We start from the raw sequence: 17,211 nt of genomic DNA, 5'->3' as shown, positions 1-17,211 counted from the left end.
TGCCTTTGTCCTCGTAGCCAGTGAACTCATCAGTAAAACAGTGTTAGCATACAGTAACAGTAACTTTCTCTCACCTTTCACACTATTATTTTATTCCTCTCCTCCTCCTGCTCTCTCTATCTCTCATCTGGTCAGTCATCCCTGAGTCTGTTGCGCAACCATCCTCCTACCTCAGTTTTTCTTTCTCCTCCTCTCCCTCCCTATTCCTCTATTGTTGACCTCTCAATCATTAGTGCTGGGCTAGTCAACTGAAGGTCCCACTGGTACACACAAGTTTACTCGCTCGCACACAAGCACTTAAACTATAGATTTGAACAAATATTGGAAATATTGTATGGTGTGCTAGCAGCAGCAAAGACAAACACAGTGCCAGCACACAGCATTAAATAACCTTACAAGGTTTATTGAATGCAAAATTATACATTTAAAAAAAGTTAATAATGAATAATACTTCAGAGATGAAAAAGATCAATGTTACTTCATAGCATTCACCCCTTTCCCATGGCCATGAATCTGCTAAAACAGTTCATTGTTTCATCATACTACAAATACACACGATTATTGGAAGTACCACATATAATAATTGCTAGTTAAGACACAAGAGGTAATAAGGCCAGGAGTTTTTCCTGATCATGTGACTTGAAGAGGAAAGACTCTGGGCCTGGTGTGTCCCTGGTGAGGTCACATGGTCAGGAAAATATACCTTGTGTCTTAACTAGCAATTATTATATGTGGTACTTCCAATAATCGTGTGTATTTGTAGTATGATGAAACAATGAACTGTGATAGCAGGACATAGACAAGAGGGAAGAAACAGGCTGGTATATTTTAAAATGGCAGACAAATGACAATCTTTCATATCACCAGAAAACCAGGTAAGATATTATATTTATTATTAATATCTCAAAAGAGGCCTTTTTGGTTTTGCTTATTTTTACACATTGTTTGGAAGAATATACTTTTCAAACATCACATTCCCAGAGTGGGCTCTCTACCACTTTTGAAGAAATGATAAATGTTATATACTGAACAAAAATATAAACGCAATATGCAACAATTTCAATTATTTTACTGAGTTACATTTCATATAAGGAATTCAGTCAATTTAAATAAATATATTAGGCTCTAATCTATGGATTTCAATCAGAATAAGTTTTCCCCCACAAAAGGGCTTTATTACTGACAGAAATACTCCTCAGCAATCCCACCCTCAGACGATCACGCAGGTAAAGAAGCCAGATGTGGAGGTCCTAGAGAAATTAACATTCAATTCCCTGGCAACAGCTCTAGTGGAAATTCCTGCAATCCCTCAAAACTTGAGACATCTGTGGCATTTTGTTGTGTGACAAAACTGCACATTTTAGGGTGGCCTTTTATTGTCCCCCAGCACAAGGTTCACCTGTGTAATGTTCATGTTGTTTAATCAGCTTCTTGATATGCCACACCTGTCAGGTGGATGGATTATATTGGCAAAGGATAAACGCTCACTAGTAGGGTTGTAAACAAATATGTGCACAACATTTTGAGATAATTAAGCATTTTGTGCATATGGAACATTTCTGGGATCTTTTATTTCAGCTCATGAAACATGGGACCAAACCTTTACATGTTGAGTTTATATTATTGTTCACTATACAAAGAAATTTACATTATAGGTAATTAACCAATCACAGCCCTACTGTAGGATTGCACATTCAGCAAATCACCAGCAGAAGGAGTTCCCTTTGAATCATAACTTTAAAAGTAACAGAGAGCCCACTCTGGAAATGTGATATACTAGTAAAATAGATTGTTTAAAACAATATGTCTAAAACTGAACAAAATCAAAAAGTGTACTTTTGAGATAATATTAATAGTTTTAATATTGAATAAATTAATGTATAAAATTGTATTTCAGAATGTAATGATAGTCCATATTTTAGAGCTATTAGGGGTATAACAACACCAAGGTGTTGTCATACATAGGATTAAAAAGGGCCTAAAATTGCCCCTTCCATCATGATAAAAAAAGATCTGATTTGTGTTACAAATGTAAAAAGCACATCAAACATCCTTCATCCCAATGAAGTTTCTATGTGAGAATTGCCAGAACAATCTGAGAAACACAAAATATTTTCGGGTTATGCTGGCATGGAGTCAATTGACCAATTGCAGCTTTGTAGTTTCCTATGCTGGTGGTAGTTATAGTTATGGCTGCAAACCAGGTATATCATAAAATACATAATGGCAATACCCACAGGCTTATTGGCACTATGCAGACAATTCCCTTACATCAACAACTACATGAGGCTTATATTATACATAATAGAGGATAATTAGCAACAAAGAAACTTCTCTACCAAATTGTTACAGGACAGTTCCCTTTAGCCTGAATATGTAACTCCTCAGCTTGTTTTAGACAGGCTATAAGTGGACAATTCCCTTAAAGTAGTAAGTCAAGGATATTGCAATGTTTACACAATAAAACTTATGTAAAGCTGTATCCCTCATATATGTAAATGATATAACTCATTGAATGTTGGGTTACACTATGGCTGTGAAGGTTCTCCATCTGACACCCCCAAGATAAATAGGACTTTCTTACCACAGGCAAAAGACTATGAGTCAGATATTACTAGAGATGTTTCAAACAACATCACAAATGGCTTAAAACCCTCTTTCTGATATTAAATATTTTTGGTTAAGTGCATGCGTAAGTCAAAACAGGTCCTAATACAGTACGTTCTCCACTAATGATGATGAAGATTATGCTGGTCAAGATCAGGTGGGGATGATGAAGAGAAAGTTATCCATCCATCTGAGAAATATGGATTGTATTATGACACTGGTCCAAGATGTTGCTCATCAGTTGCTCATAATCAACATTTCTCCTTTACGAAAAATCATATTGAGTAGGTTACTATGGCAATACTTCTGATGGTCTCATAGTGGCATATCTGGGCCAAAATCACTTTATCCACTATTGGTCACAATGACTTCATGTCCTGGTACCCTGTCCATGGCAGTGGGGATGTCACATCCGGTGCACCTGTGGGTCAACATTATGTCAGATCCTGTACATCCAGGAGCATGGCATCCTGTTTGGTCCTCAGCTGGTCCCTTATCAACAGGTGACCCACCAACTCAGAGCTCAGGTCTACAAGAATAGAATATAATATTACTAGTATTAATACTATTGTCACATGCAAAGCACAACAACAAGGCACAAATACATAGAGACAAAAATGCACAAACTGTACAGCAAGCACTCACATGCCAGTGCACTTACTAACAAGTTATTACCATGTAATAACCACTTTTTTCCATGTAATGACCAAGATTTCCATGTAATGACCGCCTACTGACCGTGTATGTCGTGGTTGAGTGAGGTCCTGAGGGAGCTGAGCTGTTGTATTGAGCAGATCTGCAGGTCACAGCATTCCAGATGCTTCCTCTTAGTGATCACACAGGCGAGATGCTGAGACACACACACACAGGAATTATTCACACATACCAATCTTCACCTCTCTCTCAGACAATGCTCAGTGTTTTCCTCTATCTCCACAGTTCACACTTACAGTCTCCCTTCTCCATCTTTCTTACCTCCTTCTCTTTCTGTTCAGCGAGCAGCTTGTATTTAAGCGCACTCAGTGCGGCCCTCACCTCCAGCTTCAGGCCAGAGGGATGGTAACCATGGCTACCTGCCTCTTTAGAACCCTGACAGTAAACAGGAAACACAAAATGGCATGAGTATAAATGCCAGGGTTGGGGTCAATTCCATTTAAATTCCAGTCAATTGAGAAAGTAAACCAAATTCCAATTCCAAATTTTCATAATTGAAAAACATTGAAGAGAGTTGGAATTGGAATTTCAGTGTACTTCCTGAATTGACTGGAATTTAAATGGAATTGACCCCAATCCTGATGGATGAATGAATGATACATCGCTGTAGAACAGAGTTCTTCACACCTCGTTCTAGAGTGCCGCAATGTGTGCAGGTTTTTGTCCCAGTCTTGAGCTAGACTATAATACAGGAGGGAATCGCTCACCTCTTTGCCAGCCCCCTCCTCCTTATCATCATCCTCGCTCTCACTGTTGTTGGTGTAGCATAACTGTAGATTTCTGTGGTTGTGGAATCTGTAATAAGAAAAGGAAAAGGCAACAATTGCATGAACAGAAAGAACAGAAATTAGATGGTTTTAGCGAATACAGAATGAAGTTGATCATGAGATTTTTTACATTTATTACCTAGATGAGAAAACAGTAACTCGACACCTTCCATAGTCCTCCTCCTCCCATTCCTCTCTCATCCGAAGCCCACCCTGCCTCTCCTCCGCCCAGCTCTCTGACACACTCCCCTGTTCCGACCCACACGTACTCTGAAAGAAAGGAATAGAGGGAGGGATCAGGGATGGAGAGATGACATGGGAGGAGGGAAGGGGGGGAGATTTGTGGTGGTGGGGTATTTAAGAGTGTAAGGGTGTCATTAAACCCATCTCTGCAGTTTTTTTCAAACAGACAAGTTCAGCTTTAATGCCAGGGGTTCACAGGATGTTATTCCTATCATCTTATTAACAGAGGCTATTACTGTGATCTCGGGCTCCAGCTTTCAGCCTAATACCAGTAGATGACAGTCACATGTGTAAGGCAAAGAGAGAAGTAGGATGAAGTTACCCCTAGATTCTGATCTAAGGTCAATGTAGTGCTGTTCCCGCAAATTGTTAAGGTCTTGATTTGGGGCAGATAAACTAATCTCAGATCTGTCGTTAAGGGTAGAGCACAAAAACGTCTACTCCCTCTCTTTATGCCTTCTGACCTTTGCCCTCTCCCTCCTCTCCTCCTCCTGTTTCTCTAGCTCGGCGATACGCAGGCTCAGGTCCTCCCACTGCATGATGGGTAGGTCCTGATCTTCATCCGAGGACCCTCCGCTCTGATGAAGTCGCCCCACCCCTTCCTCACCAGACAGCTCTGTGTCATTACCCTCCTTCTCCTCTGCTGTCTCTTTCTCTGTATCTCCCTCCATCCTTCACCCTATTGTTGTGGGCAGATGACAGAGAAAGGGATGTCAAGGAAGAGGATTTGATTAATTTGAATTTTAAAGTGATTCAGGTGGGTGGTCTCTGATATATATATATGTATATGTATATATATATTTATATGTATGTATATTATCAAAAAGAAGCTGCCAAGATCATTATACAATGTGCACAATCTTACTACAGGATAAAGCGGAGTGTATCAACAATAGGATACCAGGATAGCCTACTCAGGAGAAAAACACAAAGCATTCCTTAGAGAAGTTCGAAAAACACTGACTGAACTGTAGGCGAGGCTAGTCTATTTCGTAATAGTGAATTGTTGTATCTTTCCCATTATCTAAACTCGGAAGTGTGCATGCACTAGCCTATACCGGAAAATTCTCAATCTGTTTTAAAAGGTTGCATTTGAAATACTTTTCAGACTCACTCTGTCTGACTGTAGAAGGAGTGCGCTCAGATTTCTTGCCATGAACGTGCTGCCTGGAACGCGCGCACGACACGTTGAATACAAAGTATCTCTTCTCTTTTGATATAACGCACATGTATGCCACACACACCATGAAAGATTTGTTGTTTACAATTTTAATATTGAGGGGGGCTGGTGGCAAGCGGATACTTTGACTTACCTATTCCAGACCGTGTCCTATTCCCGACATCGAGGTTTCTTTCTCTTGTTAATATCTTATATAATTAGATAACTTTCGGTTTCCCAGTTCTCCGCGGTGTAGGCTATCGTTTTAATAACTCACAATAAGCTATTAACTTCTGATTTAACTCTTCCTTTAAGTTAAGAAAAGACCCTGCCTGCCTTTCTACTGTACCCTTTACCATTCCTCCCGCCCCTCTCTTTCCTCTGACCCGTTCCCACAGCTTTTTAACCTCTACCTTCTGCAGCCGGGAAAAGATACGCCCGCTTTTCCTACATCCAATGTGCCACTACATCCCTCCATGCCTAACCCTTTTAAATAGCGATGCTTCGGATTCCTGGAAGTGTTGAAATTACATGAGATATCTATTTAAGATTAAAACAATCGGGTGTGGTCTGGCTCTTGTTCTACATTTCGAACTAAAAACAATTGTAAAGGAGGGTTATAAAGGTTAAGAATGTACTCTTAATTAGTGTCCAATTTCAACATTTTGGGATATGATTACTCAAACCAGATGGGAAAACCCGGGAGAGAAAGTCATATTACAGCATTTGGAGCAAAACTGAAACACATACATATCTCAATGTCTTTTAAAATAGCCTGACATGCAGGCCAGATGGCTATTATTACATTCATGTCATTCGAATTATAAAAGAGGGAAATCCTAAATAAACTAAAATAGTCATATTAAAAAAAGTGGACAAATTGGTTTTCTAATATTCCCATGGCATTTTTTTATTTCCTTGGAGCTTGGCAGTTTTGGCATTGGAAATACATTTTGAAAAGTTCATTAAGGAGTGTATTGATATAAAATATCCTACAAATAATTCAATATTGAGAAATCTGACAGAGATATGACATGTTTTCTGTTTACAATAAGTGAAAGAAAAGCTGGTGAGGTACATTTGATATAGGCTAGGCTACTAACATTATCTAAAGAATTGTGGGTGAAATTGCATATATTATTTACATGAGTCCATACATTACAATAAATTATGTCAAAGTAAGATTTCAGTAAAAGGCCTACATCATTCTGTCCATTTATCCAAGGATGCTCAGTCATTTCCTCTCCTCCTATCCTATTTCTAACCTCGATTTTCCTCTCCTCCTCATTCACCAGCATGCAGTTCCTGTTGCTCCCACTGTGTGTCACTGACGAGTCGATAGTTCAGCTGCCGGTAGTTCTGTGGGTGAACCTGTCTCTGCCTCCATACCTCCTCATACAGGCTCTGTGTGACTGGGGGTAGAGGGGCGAACCTCCCAGTCTGAGCTAAGGTCTGGGCATAACCCCACTGTTCCTTGTCCATCTTCAGCATGTGTCTGAGCTGCACCCCCCTCTCCACCTTCCTCGCCATCTCTCCCTGGGCCTCCTCTTCCATCTCAGCCCGCGATGGCAGGACCACGGAGCCCTCCAGCACTGCCAGGGCAAACTGGACCTGAGAAAAAGAGGGGAAGAGCGAGAGAGAGAGAGATTGATAGAGAGAGAGAAAGATGGGAAAGAACAAAAAAGCAATAAGAGAGAGAATGAACAAGATATAGTGAGGGAGGGATGAGGTAGCCAGACATTTTGTTCCACAAAATATAAGATAATCAGCATCACCATCAACCTCACCTGGCAGTGGAAGTGGGGGAAGGGGCAGATTATTTTACAGATGCCTATGATGAAGAGTGAGGGGAATGCTGGGGGCATCAGGAACCTGTAGAGCGGGGTTACCAGGTGCTCCTGAACCTCCAGGCCCAATCGGGCTGGCTCCAGGAAAGGGTAGCTGAAGTTGTAGCCCGTGCAGAGCAGCAGGACCTGGGCCTGGGTAATGGACCCATCCTGGAACCGCAGAGACCCATCCTCCTGGATCTCCTCCACAAGGGTGGCCTGGTGGACTCCATAGGGCAGAGGAAAGGGTAGGGTGGGCTTACCGTGGCTCAGAGTCACCTGGGCGTTGGATCGACCCAGTTCTAGTGAGATGTCAAGTCCTGAGGCCCCAGCGCCCAGCACCACCACTGACTGACCTGAGAAGGGTTCTGGGTGGCGGTATGAGTGACTGTGGATCACTTTGCCTAGAGAGAGAAACAAGGGGATGGGATGAGATACAGCTTCAGAGAAAAAGCGAGATAAAGAGAAATGGCAAAAGATAAAAGCCATGAGTTTTTCCTGAACACCTAACCTGGCCCAGACATTTTCCAGTTCAGGTTGCATGGTCAAGAAAATTCTGGGCATGAGATATAGGTAAAGAAAGAGAGGGATAGGGATTGATGACTGTGGTGTACACCTTTAAATCGCTCTAGTCCAGGGATGGATGGGATGTGGGGGTCAGAGTAGTGCCTACAGGGAAAAGAGACAGGGGGGTTAAGAGTTAAGGGTTAGGGTGTAAAAGACATTGTAAATATCTAAAGCACATGCACATCTCTTACCCGCTGCAGATGAACACGGAATCAAAAGTTTCAGTGTTCCGTGATCCTGACTTGTCACGTGACGTCACCTCCCACGTCGTCATTGGTCCTTTACCCTCTGTCACCACAGGGCTCACCTCATCCACCACAGTACTGAACTAACAAAGAGTGGGGGAGAGATGGGCTTTAGACTCTTGTCCTGTGAAACGGAATAAACATTTTTCTTTTTTCACCTGAAATTGATGAGGGTGGACCTTCCTTCTCTACCCCTGACAAAGGACCATGTGTGTGAGTGGACGGTACCTACCCTAATATGTGGTGTGATGCAGTGGCTCTGGCAGTATCTCTCCAGATACTTCTGTACTTCCTGGTGTGGCAGGAAGGAGGGCAGCTGGGGGTCAAAGGGGAAGTCAGGGAACATCATGACCTCCTTGGGCAGGTTGGTCCTGCATAGAGTTAAGGGAGTGTAAAACATGAGACACACAAAATAAGACCTGGGTCAAGTCAGAGAGAGAGAGAGAGAGAGAGAGAGACATAGAGAGAGAGAGGGTGAGGTTAGTGTTACTGTACCTGAGGTTTCTGTACATGCTGCTGTGAATGGACAGCCCGTTGTCATAGCTACCGGTGCGTTCCTCGTAGAACCATGTGCCGCCCACGTGTTCCGCGAGCTCGTAGACGACGGGTGGGGCAAAGGTGTCTGGGCGGGACAAGATGTGACGTACGGCACACAGACCTGCAGCTCCCGCGCCCACCACCGCAACTCGCAGCTGCCGCATCCTCACGGTCCTGTGCGAGGACATGACAGACAGACCTGGAATACAATTACATCAGGGACCTATTCAGGAGGGTGTTTATAAAAATACAGCTAGAGAACTGACTAATAACACTAAAGAAAACAACAGACCGGTACTGTGAGACAACACTGAGACCAAATAGACAAATGACTCTGTCGCTGACATACCTACACAACAGACACAAACACTACCCACTGTCTGTCTCACACACTGTCCAACTGGGTAATATTGTATATGATGCCAAAACAGATACATCTGAGCTCAAGCGAGAGAATGCACATAATCTAAACATTACAGTGTGTGTTTGAGCTGTGGGGGTTTAGTGGGAGGGGACTGCGGGTGTTTCAAAGTTCACTTACGTGTGAAGCCAAAAACTGCTGTGCGTTGAGCAGGGTTAAAACAATAGAAGAAAAGTAATTTCAATAAAGACAAGAAGGAAAAGTCAAAATACGTAATCTCACAATCCTTCAGCGGTACAACACAGAGTGAAGTGAACATTGATCTCGAGACAAAAAATGGACATTGGGAGAATCTCAATTGTGCCTCCTCGCCTCAAATCCCATTGGAGGAGAAGTTCAGAGGGGCGGGAGCTCTGTCTTTCTCCTCCAATGGGTTTTGAGAAGGAGGCGAGGAGTATACAATTGAAATCCTACCATTATTTATAGAACATCACGTGACAAAGAGTAAAGATCATTTTTAGGGAAACGTCATAAACCAGAGGTGTGGCAGACCCAAAACACACAGCCACAAATCTTTGAGATGAACATTTACCGGGTGTTAATAAACAACCATCCACAAATGTATTTTGGAGCAAATTAGACAGAACAATGAGAAATTCTATTTTTTTTCAACTTCGCAATAATCCGCTCTGTGACCTTATCAAATTGTTCAACAGCAGTTTTTGTTCAGTAATCTTCCGGTTTTGTGACAACTCAAAACGTTGGTTATATTTTGCGCCATCTTGGTAAGGGACTACGAACTAGATTAAAATGTATCCAATTACAGTGATACATTCCAAATGCATCATAATTCAGAAATAATACATGTTAATTGTGTGCATGTTTAAGTTTACTAATGTAATTGTACACGATTGAGAAGTTGTTCACGGTCTTTACCCATCTTGGAAATAGATTGATACAAGAAGCATCTAGTCATTAGCAGATTGAGAGCTTTAATCCATCTGTAAAATTGAAGTGTTATAGATTCTGCGATAGAAATGTTAAGGTAAATTCCGATTGAGCGGACATAAGCACTCTTTACCGTGAATGCAGTCGACGCTAAAGTGGGTACATTGCCATCACACTTATCACGCTGTAATGCTTAATTTCATGATGTGAATTGAATAGAGGCCTGAATCAGGGTGACAATGTTTTACATACACTTACAACAGTCCCATATTTGAATGTGTATTATCCATATTATCCAAGTCCTATCCATATCCATACGTGTTTCTCACTGCTTATATTGTTATTTTAGCTCTTGGTTGCATAATATCCATTACTGACCTTAAGTATCTATCATAGTTTTCTAATACTAACCAAAACTGCTGCCTCACTCTCCCTGAGAAATTAGGAGCAAACAATGCTGTCCATTTCCACCACTGTTCTATTGAGGTCAAACAACAAAGCAACAGCATTTTAACCAAAAGTTGTATTTATTTTCCAAAGCAGAAACATAAATAAGAGCAAAAAGAGACATCCCCATGATCCATATCACAAATACATTTCCAGGAGGCTGAATTGACATTTGAGTCCATGTCCATTCAAATTCAATCTTCCTGTTTTTTTTATGCCACAGATTATCTCTCTCATTTAGCAGTAGCATTGCCATGAGGCAGCTGTTGCTGCTGTTGTTGCTCTGCCAGAGCCTGCTGCAGACGGGTGCGTTTCCGGGAATAGTGCTGCCAGTGCAGTAATTGCTGCTCGTCAATGAACTTCGCACATTGTGCATTCACAAGCTCCTTCCTGAAGTGCTCGTACTGAAGCAGCTCCAGCATGTGCAGGCAGTGGGGGTATCTGCATAACAAGGGAGACATATACAGTGCCTTCAGAAAGTATTCACACCGCTGATCTTTTTCCATATTCTGTTCTGTTACAGCCTGAATTTAAAATGGATTAAATTGAGATAAAATGTGTCACTGGCCTACATACAATTACCCATAATGTCAAAGTGGAATTATGTTTTTCATTTTTTTTAAACAAATTATTAAAAAAATAAAAGCTGAAATGTCTTGAGTCTATAAGTATTCAACTCTTGATATCACAAGTAAAGATGTGCTTAACAAGTCACATGGACTCAATGTGTGCAGTAATATTATTTTACATCAGATTTTTAATTGACTACCTCTTCTATGTACTCCACACATAAAATTATTTGTAAGGTTCCTCACGTCGAGTAATTCATTTAACAGATTCAACCACAAAGACCAGGGATGTTTTCCAATGCCTCGCAAAAAAGGGCACCTATTGGTAGATGTGTAAAAATAATAAAAAGCTGAAATTGAATATCCATTTGAGCATTGTGAAGTTTTAATTACAATTTAGATGGTTTATCAATACACCCAGTTACTACAGTTGAAGTCGGAAGTTTACATACACTTAGGTTGGAGTCATTAAAACTTGTTTAGTTTTGGCAAGTCGGTTAGGACATCTACTTTGTGCATGACACAAGTAATTTTTCCAACAACTGTTTACAGACAGATTATTTCACTTATAATTTACTATCACAATTCCAGTGGGGCAGAAGTTTACATACACTAAGTTGACTGTGCCTTTAAACAGCGTGGAACATTTCTGAAAATGATGTCATGGCTTTAGAAGCTTCTGATAGGCTAATTGACATAATTTCAGTCAATTGGAGGTGTACCTGTGGATGCACAGCATCATGTTGTGGGGGTGCTTTGCTGCAGGAGGGACTGGTGCACTTCACAAAATAGATGGCATCATGAGGGAGGAAGATTGTGGATATATTGAAGCAACATCTCAAGACATCAGTCAGGAAGTTAAAGCTTGGTAGAAAATGGGTCTTCCAAATGGACAATGACCCCAAGCATACTTCCAAAGTTGTGGCAAAATGGCTTAAGGACAACAAAGTCAAAGTATTGGAGTGGCCATCACAAAGCCCTGACCTCAATCCTATAGAACATTTGTGGGCAGAACTGAAAAAGCATGTGCGAGCAAGGAGGCCTACAAACCTGACTCAGTTACACCAGCTCTGTCAGGAGGAATGGGCCAAAATTCACCCAACTTATTGTGGGAAGCTTGTGGAAGGCTACCCGAAACATTTGCCCCAAGTAAAACAATTTAAAAGGCAATGCTACCAAATACTAATTGAGTGTATTTAAACTTCTGACCCACTGGGAAAGTGATGAAAGAAATAAAATATGAAATTAATCAATCTCTCTATTATTCTGACATTTCACATTCTTAAAATAAAGTGGTGATCCTAACTGACCTAAAACAGTGAATTTTTACTCGGATTAAATGTCAGGAATTGTGAAAAACTGAGTTTAAATATATTTGGCTAAGGTGTATGTAAACTTCTGACTTCAACTGTATATATCATGTTTTGGGTGCCATTTTGATTCTAACAAGGTAATAATGTACTATGGTTGGATTTAAAGCTTCAGCTAATAGTTGAGTTAATTTGTGTTTTCATTCCTCCTTAACACAGAGAACCACCCAGGTGATCAACTGTAAGATCCTCTCTGTCACCCAGGTGAGATGATCTGTCAGGACTTATATAGACTCCCTCTGTGAAGTTCTATGCATGGTCCATGTCTTAGTTTATGTTTCTAAACTAGTGTATGGCTCATACAAAGTCATAGCTTTTAATATTTGGTCATTATGTGAAAAATATAATGGTAACGTTTAGGAGATTAATGTTGGTGTTGTTGATCATGATGATCATGATGCGGATGATGATGATGATGGGGGTGAAAGAGGATTCTGGTGATTATGGAGATGTTGGTGATGGTACTGATGGTGTTATCATTCCTCAGATGACCAGACTGGTTCTCCCACGCATGGTTGCAAGGTACATATGCATCATGGTGATATCAATGAAACGTGAATCTTAATGATTTCAATCTATGAAATTGTCCCTTTATTTACCTGTCCTGTCTTTCCCAGAGGGAACGGTCTGATCATCAACATGTCTTCAGAGGCAGGTGCTCAACCACAACCCATGCTGTCTCTCTACTCCGCCACCAAGGTGCCTCTCCCTTTCACTTAACTTTCTCTCACTCAAGCAAGACAGGGAATTTTTACTAGGATTAAATGTCAGAAATTGTGAAAAACTGAGTTTAAATGTATCTGGCTAAGGTGTATGTAAACTTCTGACTTCAACTGTACACAGATACAGGCGTCCTTTCTAACTCAGTTGCTGAAGAAAGGAAACCGCTCAGGGATTTCACCATGAGGCCAATAATAACTTTAAAACAGTTACAGAGTTTAATGGCTGTGATTGGAGAAAACTGGATTGATCAACAACATTGTATACTGAACAAAAATATAAAACGCAACATGTCAAGTGTTGGCCCATGTTTCATGAGCTGAAATCATACTCACAAAAAGCTTCTCAAATTTTGTGCACAAATTTGTTTACATCCCTGTTGGTTAGCATTTCTCCTTTGCCAAGATAATCCATACACCTGACAGGTGTGGCATATCAAGAAGCTGATAAAAACAGCACGATCACAGGTGCATCTTGTGCTGGGGACAATAAAGGGCCACTGAAATGTGCAGTTTTGTCAAACAACACAATGCCATAGATATTTCAAGTTGAGGGAGCATGCAATTGGCATACTGAATGCAGAAATGTCCACCAGAGCTGTTGCCAGAGAATTTAAAGTACATTTCTCTACCATAAGCAGCCTCCAACATAATTTTAGAGAATTTGGCAGTATGTCCAGCTGGACTCCCAACCGCAGACCACTTGTAACCACGCCAGCCCAGGACCTCCACATCCAGCTTCTTAACCTGCGGAATCATCTGAGACCAGCCACCAGGACAGCTGATGAAACTGAGGAGTATTTCTGATTATAATAATGCCATCTTGGTTCTGTTATAATCTCCACCCGGCACAGCCAGAAGAGGACTGGCCACCCTTCATAGCCTGGTTCCTCTCTAGGTTTTCGCCTTTCTAGGGAGTTTTTCCTAGCCACTGTGCTTCTACACCTGCATTGCTTGCTTTTTTAGGCTGGGTTTCTGTACAGCACTTTGTGACATCAGCTGATGTAAGAAGAGCTTTATAAATAAATACATTTGATTGATTGAACTGCACCTCAGATTGCAGGCCAAATAAATGCTTCACGTATTTATTCACAAGCTTCACGAGTTCAAGTAACAGACACATCTCAACATCAACTGTTCAGAGGAGACTGCGTGAATCAGGCCTTCATGGTTGAATTGCTGCAAAGAAACCACTACTAAAGGACACCAATAAGAAGAAGAGACTTGCTTTGCTTTGACAATAGACCGGTGGAAATCTGTCGATTGGTCTGACGAGTCCAAATGTGAGATTTTTGGTTCCAACCGCCGTGTCTTTGTGAGACGCAGAGTAGGTGAACTGATGATCTCCGCATGTGTGGTTCCCACCATGGAGGAGGAGGGGTGATGGTATGGGGGTGCTTTGCTGGTGACAATGTGTGATTTATTTAGAATTCAAGGCACACTTAACCATCATGGCTACCACAGCATTCTGCAGCGATACACCATCCCATCTGGTTTGCTCTTAGTGGGACTATCATTTGTTTTTCAACAGGACAATGACCCAACACACCTCCAGGCTGTGCAAGGGCTATTTGACCAAGAAGGAGAGAGATGGAGTGCTGCATCAGATGACCTGGCCTCCATAATCACCCAACCTCAACCCATTTGAGATGGTTTTGGATGACTTTGACTGCAGAGTGAAGGAAAAGCAGCCAACAAGCGCTCAGTACGTGTGGGAACTCTCAAGCTGGTTGAGAGAATGCTAAGTGTGCAAAGCTGTCATCAAGGCAAAGGGTGGCTACTCTGACAAATATAAAATATATTTTGATTTGTTTAACACTTTTTTGGTTACTCCATGATTCCATATGTGTTATTTCCTAGTTTTGATATCTTCACTATTATTACACAATGTAGAAAATAGTAAAAATAAAGAAAAACCCTTGAATGAGTAGGTGTGTTCCAACGTTTGACTGGTACAGTAGATTTTACAAATATTAAAATTGTTCTTCCACGTCGACAGAGTATTTTGTGTAGCTCATTTACCAAAAAAATGACAATTAAATACATTTCAATCCCACTTTGTAACAACATGTGGAAAAAGTAAAGGGGTGTGAATACTTACTGAAGGCACTGTTGTACATACATTATACATATTGTTATACTACTGTGATTGATGTATATGATGCAGAAGGAAAAACAACAGTGAATCTTACTTCAGGAATTTGGCATATTCAGGCTCCTTCCAGTACAGTAGGTACTTCAGGTAGTTCACAAAGGGTTTTTCTCGCAGGTAACCCCTCTGAGCCAGAACTGGAGGGACACAGAGGAACAGAGACGAGTCACGAACAATGCTAGCTATATCTCAAATCAAATCAAATTTTATTGGTCACAGACTCTCCCCCCCCCCCCCCAGATGTTATTGCAGGTGTAGCAAAATGTTCCAACTGTGCAGTAGTATCTAACAATTCACAACAATATACACAAATGTAAAATAATGGAATTAAGAAATATATAAATATTAGAACGAGCAATGTCGGAGTGGTACTGACTAAAATCCAGTATATACATATGAGATGAGTAAAGCAGTATGTAAACATTATTAAAGTGACTCGTGTTTAATTTTTAAAGTGACCAGTGATATCTGCAGGTTATAGTAACGAGTGTCTTTGGTTGTTCTGAGTGACAGAAAATTGAGGATAAGTTAGCTAGCTAGATAACCCACTCACAGTTCAGATAATTCGGATTGGCCAAGCATTGGATGAACTCCAGCTCTGATTGAAAGCGGTTTCTTGCCTGCTCCTCTGTGAAATTAGACACACAAAACAAGTTAGAGTAACATAACATTACAATTGACTTTGGGGAATGCAGTTTGCTAGCTAAAACAGATGGCTAGGAAACCATGGGTGTGTCCAGTTCATATGTTGCATTACAGTTTATATCAAACAACATTTTTCCCCAAAACTGTGCGCTCGTTTCTTCAACAGCCTTTGAGGTAAGTTCTCTCTAAATATAGGTGTGACTATATGAAATTGCATAACTCGTACAGCACACCATACACATATGCATTTTGGGCCACCATAATCACAACGTTCTTCATCTGGTCGAGCAGGACAATACCGTTTCCGTTTACTTAAACGTTACACACCGTTCTGTCGTACTGAAAGCGTCCCAGGGATAACTTATTTTATTTTTTGTAACCTTTATTTAACTAGGCAAGTCAGTAAAGAACACATTCTTATTTACAAGGACGGCCTACCCCGGCCAAACCAAACGACGCTGGGCCAATTGCGCGCCACCCTATGGGACACCCAATCACAGCCGGTTGTGATACAGCCTGGAATCGAACCAGGGTCTGTAGTGACGCCTCTAAGGCTGAGATGCAGTGCCTTAGACCGCTGCTACAACGTTAGCTCGAGCTACACCAAGATATCAAATTTAGCTTACATTATGTGGACATTAGTCTTAAAAAAAAAAAAGCAGCGACAAAACATCCATTCCGCTAGCCACTTTATAGTTGTTTGTAGCCTACTTTGTCTAACGAGCTAGTTAGCTAACGTTAGATAGCGAGTTGGTTATCTTTATTACCTGATTCCATGACGCCTGCCATTAAAGGTGACTGGGTCTGCACGAAAACAACAGGCTCCTTAAAACGGAAATATGTAAGCTGTTTAAACGAATATATTGTTAGTTTGCTGAATTAACTGTTGTGGTCTGGTCAACAACACAATCATTTCGATCATGTCGCCATATTTGCCGTAAACTGCAGCAGTTTAACTTTTTACGACAATAGTAGACTGCCATTCTCAAGTTCACCACTAGAGGGCAGTATTCGCACAGTCTTCAAATACAGTATGTCTGTCTGATAGGAGAGACTTTACAGACTTGTGGAATGCTTTATTTTACATCCAGTACAATCATTTTCACCAAAGCTTACGTTGGACACATCGAAATAAGGCAGGATTTACCACCCTGGAGTCTAGGTTATATGTCGATTTATCTTGATTTGTGATTGATACTATAAGGGCTATCTACATACAGTGCTTTCAGAAAGTATTCACACCCTGACTTTTAACACATTTTCTTGTGTTACAGCCTGCAATTAAAATGAATAAAAGTAGAGATTTTGTGTCACTGGCCTACATACACCATAATG

The 17,211-nt window shown here is 41.0% G+C and overlaps 3 protein-coding genes and 1 long non-coding RNA gene across 5 annotated transcripts; 1 reads left to right on the top strand and 3 right to left on the bottom strand.

The window, feature by feature from the left end:
- Positions 1-387: 387 nt before the first annotated feature.
- On the bottom strand, positions 388-5,960 carry LOC129868464 (schwannomin-interacting protein 1-like). 2 transcript variants are annotated; one of them, XM_055942471.1, is made up of 7 exons: positions 5,645-5,960; positions 4,796-5,010; positions 4,228-4,358; positions 4,029-4,116; positions 3,583-3,696; positions 3,346-3,457; positions 388-3,136 (listed from the first exon to the last, which is right to left on the bottom strand). In XM_055942471.1, exons 2-7 carry the CDS (start codon positions 5,000-5,002, stop codon positions 3,042-3,044), a joined length of 747 nt encoding a protein of 248 aa, XP_055798446.1. In that variant the 5' UTR covers positions 5,003-5,010; positions 5,645-5,960; the 3' UTR covers positions 388-3,041. The 2 variants fall into 2 exon arrangements, with proteins under 2 accessions (XP_055798446.1, XP_055798448.1); XM_055942473.1 differs by lacking the exon at positions 5,645-5,960 and adding an exon at positions 5,446-5,637.
- A 410-nt stretch (positions 5,961-6,370) lies between these two features.
- On the bottom strand, positions 6,371-9,387 carry LOC129868463 (uncharacterized). Its single transcript, XM_055942470.1, has 7 exons — positions 9,207-9,387; positions 8,624-8,864; positions 8,361-8,499; positions 8,075-8,211; positions 7,933-7,985; positions 7,278-7,720; positions 6,371-7,101 (listed from the first exon to the last, which is right to left on the bottom strand). Exons 1-7 carry the CDS (start codon positions 9,343-9,345, stop codon positions 6,775-6,777), a joined length of 1,479 nt encoding a protein of 492 aa, XP_055798445.1. The 5' UTR covers positions 9,346-9,387; the 3' UTR covers positions 6,371-6,774.
- Positions 9,388-9,559: 172 nt separating this feature from the next.
- On the top strand, positions 9,560-15,273 carry LOC129868462 (uncharacterized). The gene is made up of 5 exons (XR_008761767.1): positions 9,560-9,811; positions 12,520-12,564; positions 12,848-12,882; positions 12,978-13,059; positions 14,611-15,273. It is a non-coding gene; the product is annotated as an uncharacterized LOC129868462 (long non-coding RNA).
- med31 (mediator complex subunit 31) lies at positions 10,483-16,828 on the bottom strand. Its single transcript, XM_055942469.1, has 4 exons — positions 16,644-16,828; positions 15,785-15,859; positions 15,272-15,368; positions 10,483-10,862 (listed from the first exon to the last, which is right to left on the bottom strand). The coding sequence occupies exons 1-4, from the start codon at positions 16,663-16,665 to the stop codon at positions 10,655-10,657; spliced, it is 402 nt and encodes a 133-aa protein (XP_055798444.1). The 5' UTR covers positions 16,666-16,828; the 3' UTR covers positions 10,483-10,654.
- Between the last annotated feature and the right edge of the window lie 383 nt (positions 16,829-17,211).

The sequence above is a fragment of the Salvelinus fontinalis genome, chromosome 13, assembly GCF_029448725.1.
Source record: "Salvelinus fontinalis isolate EN_2023a chromosome 13, ASM2944872v1, whole genome shotgun sequence".
Classification (NCBI taxonomy): Eukaryota; Metazoa; Chordata; class Actinopteri; order Salmoniformes; family Salmonidae; genus Salvelinus; species Salvelinus fontinalis.
The sequence above is the reverse complement of the archived record's forward strand: the minus strand, read 5'-3'. Positions and strand labels throughout refer to the sequence as shown.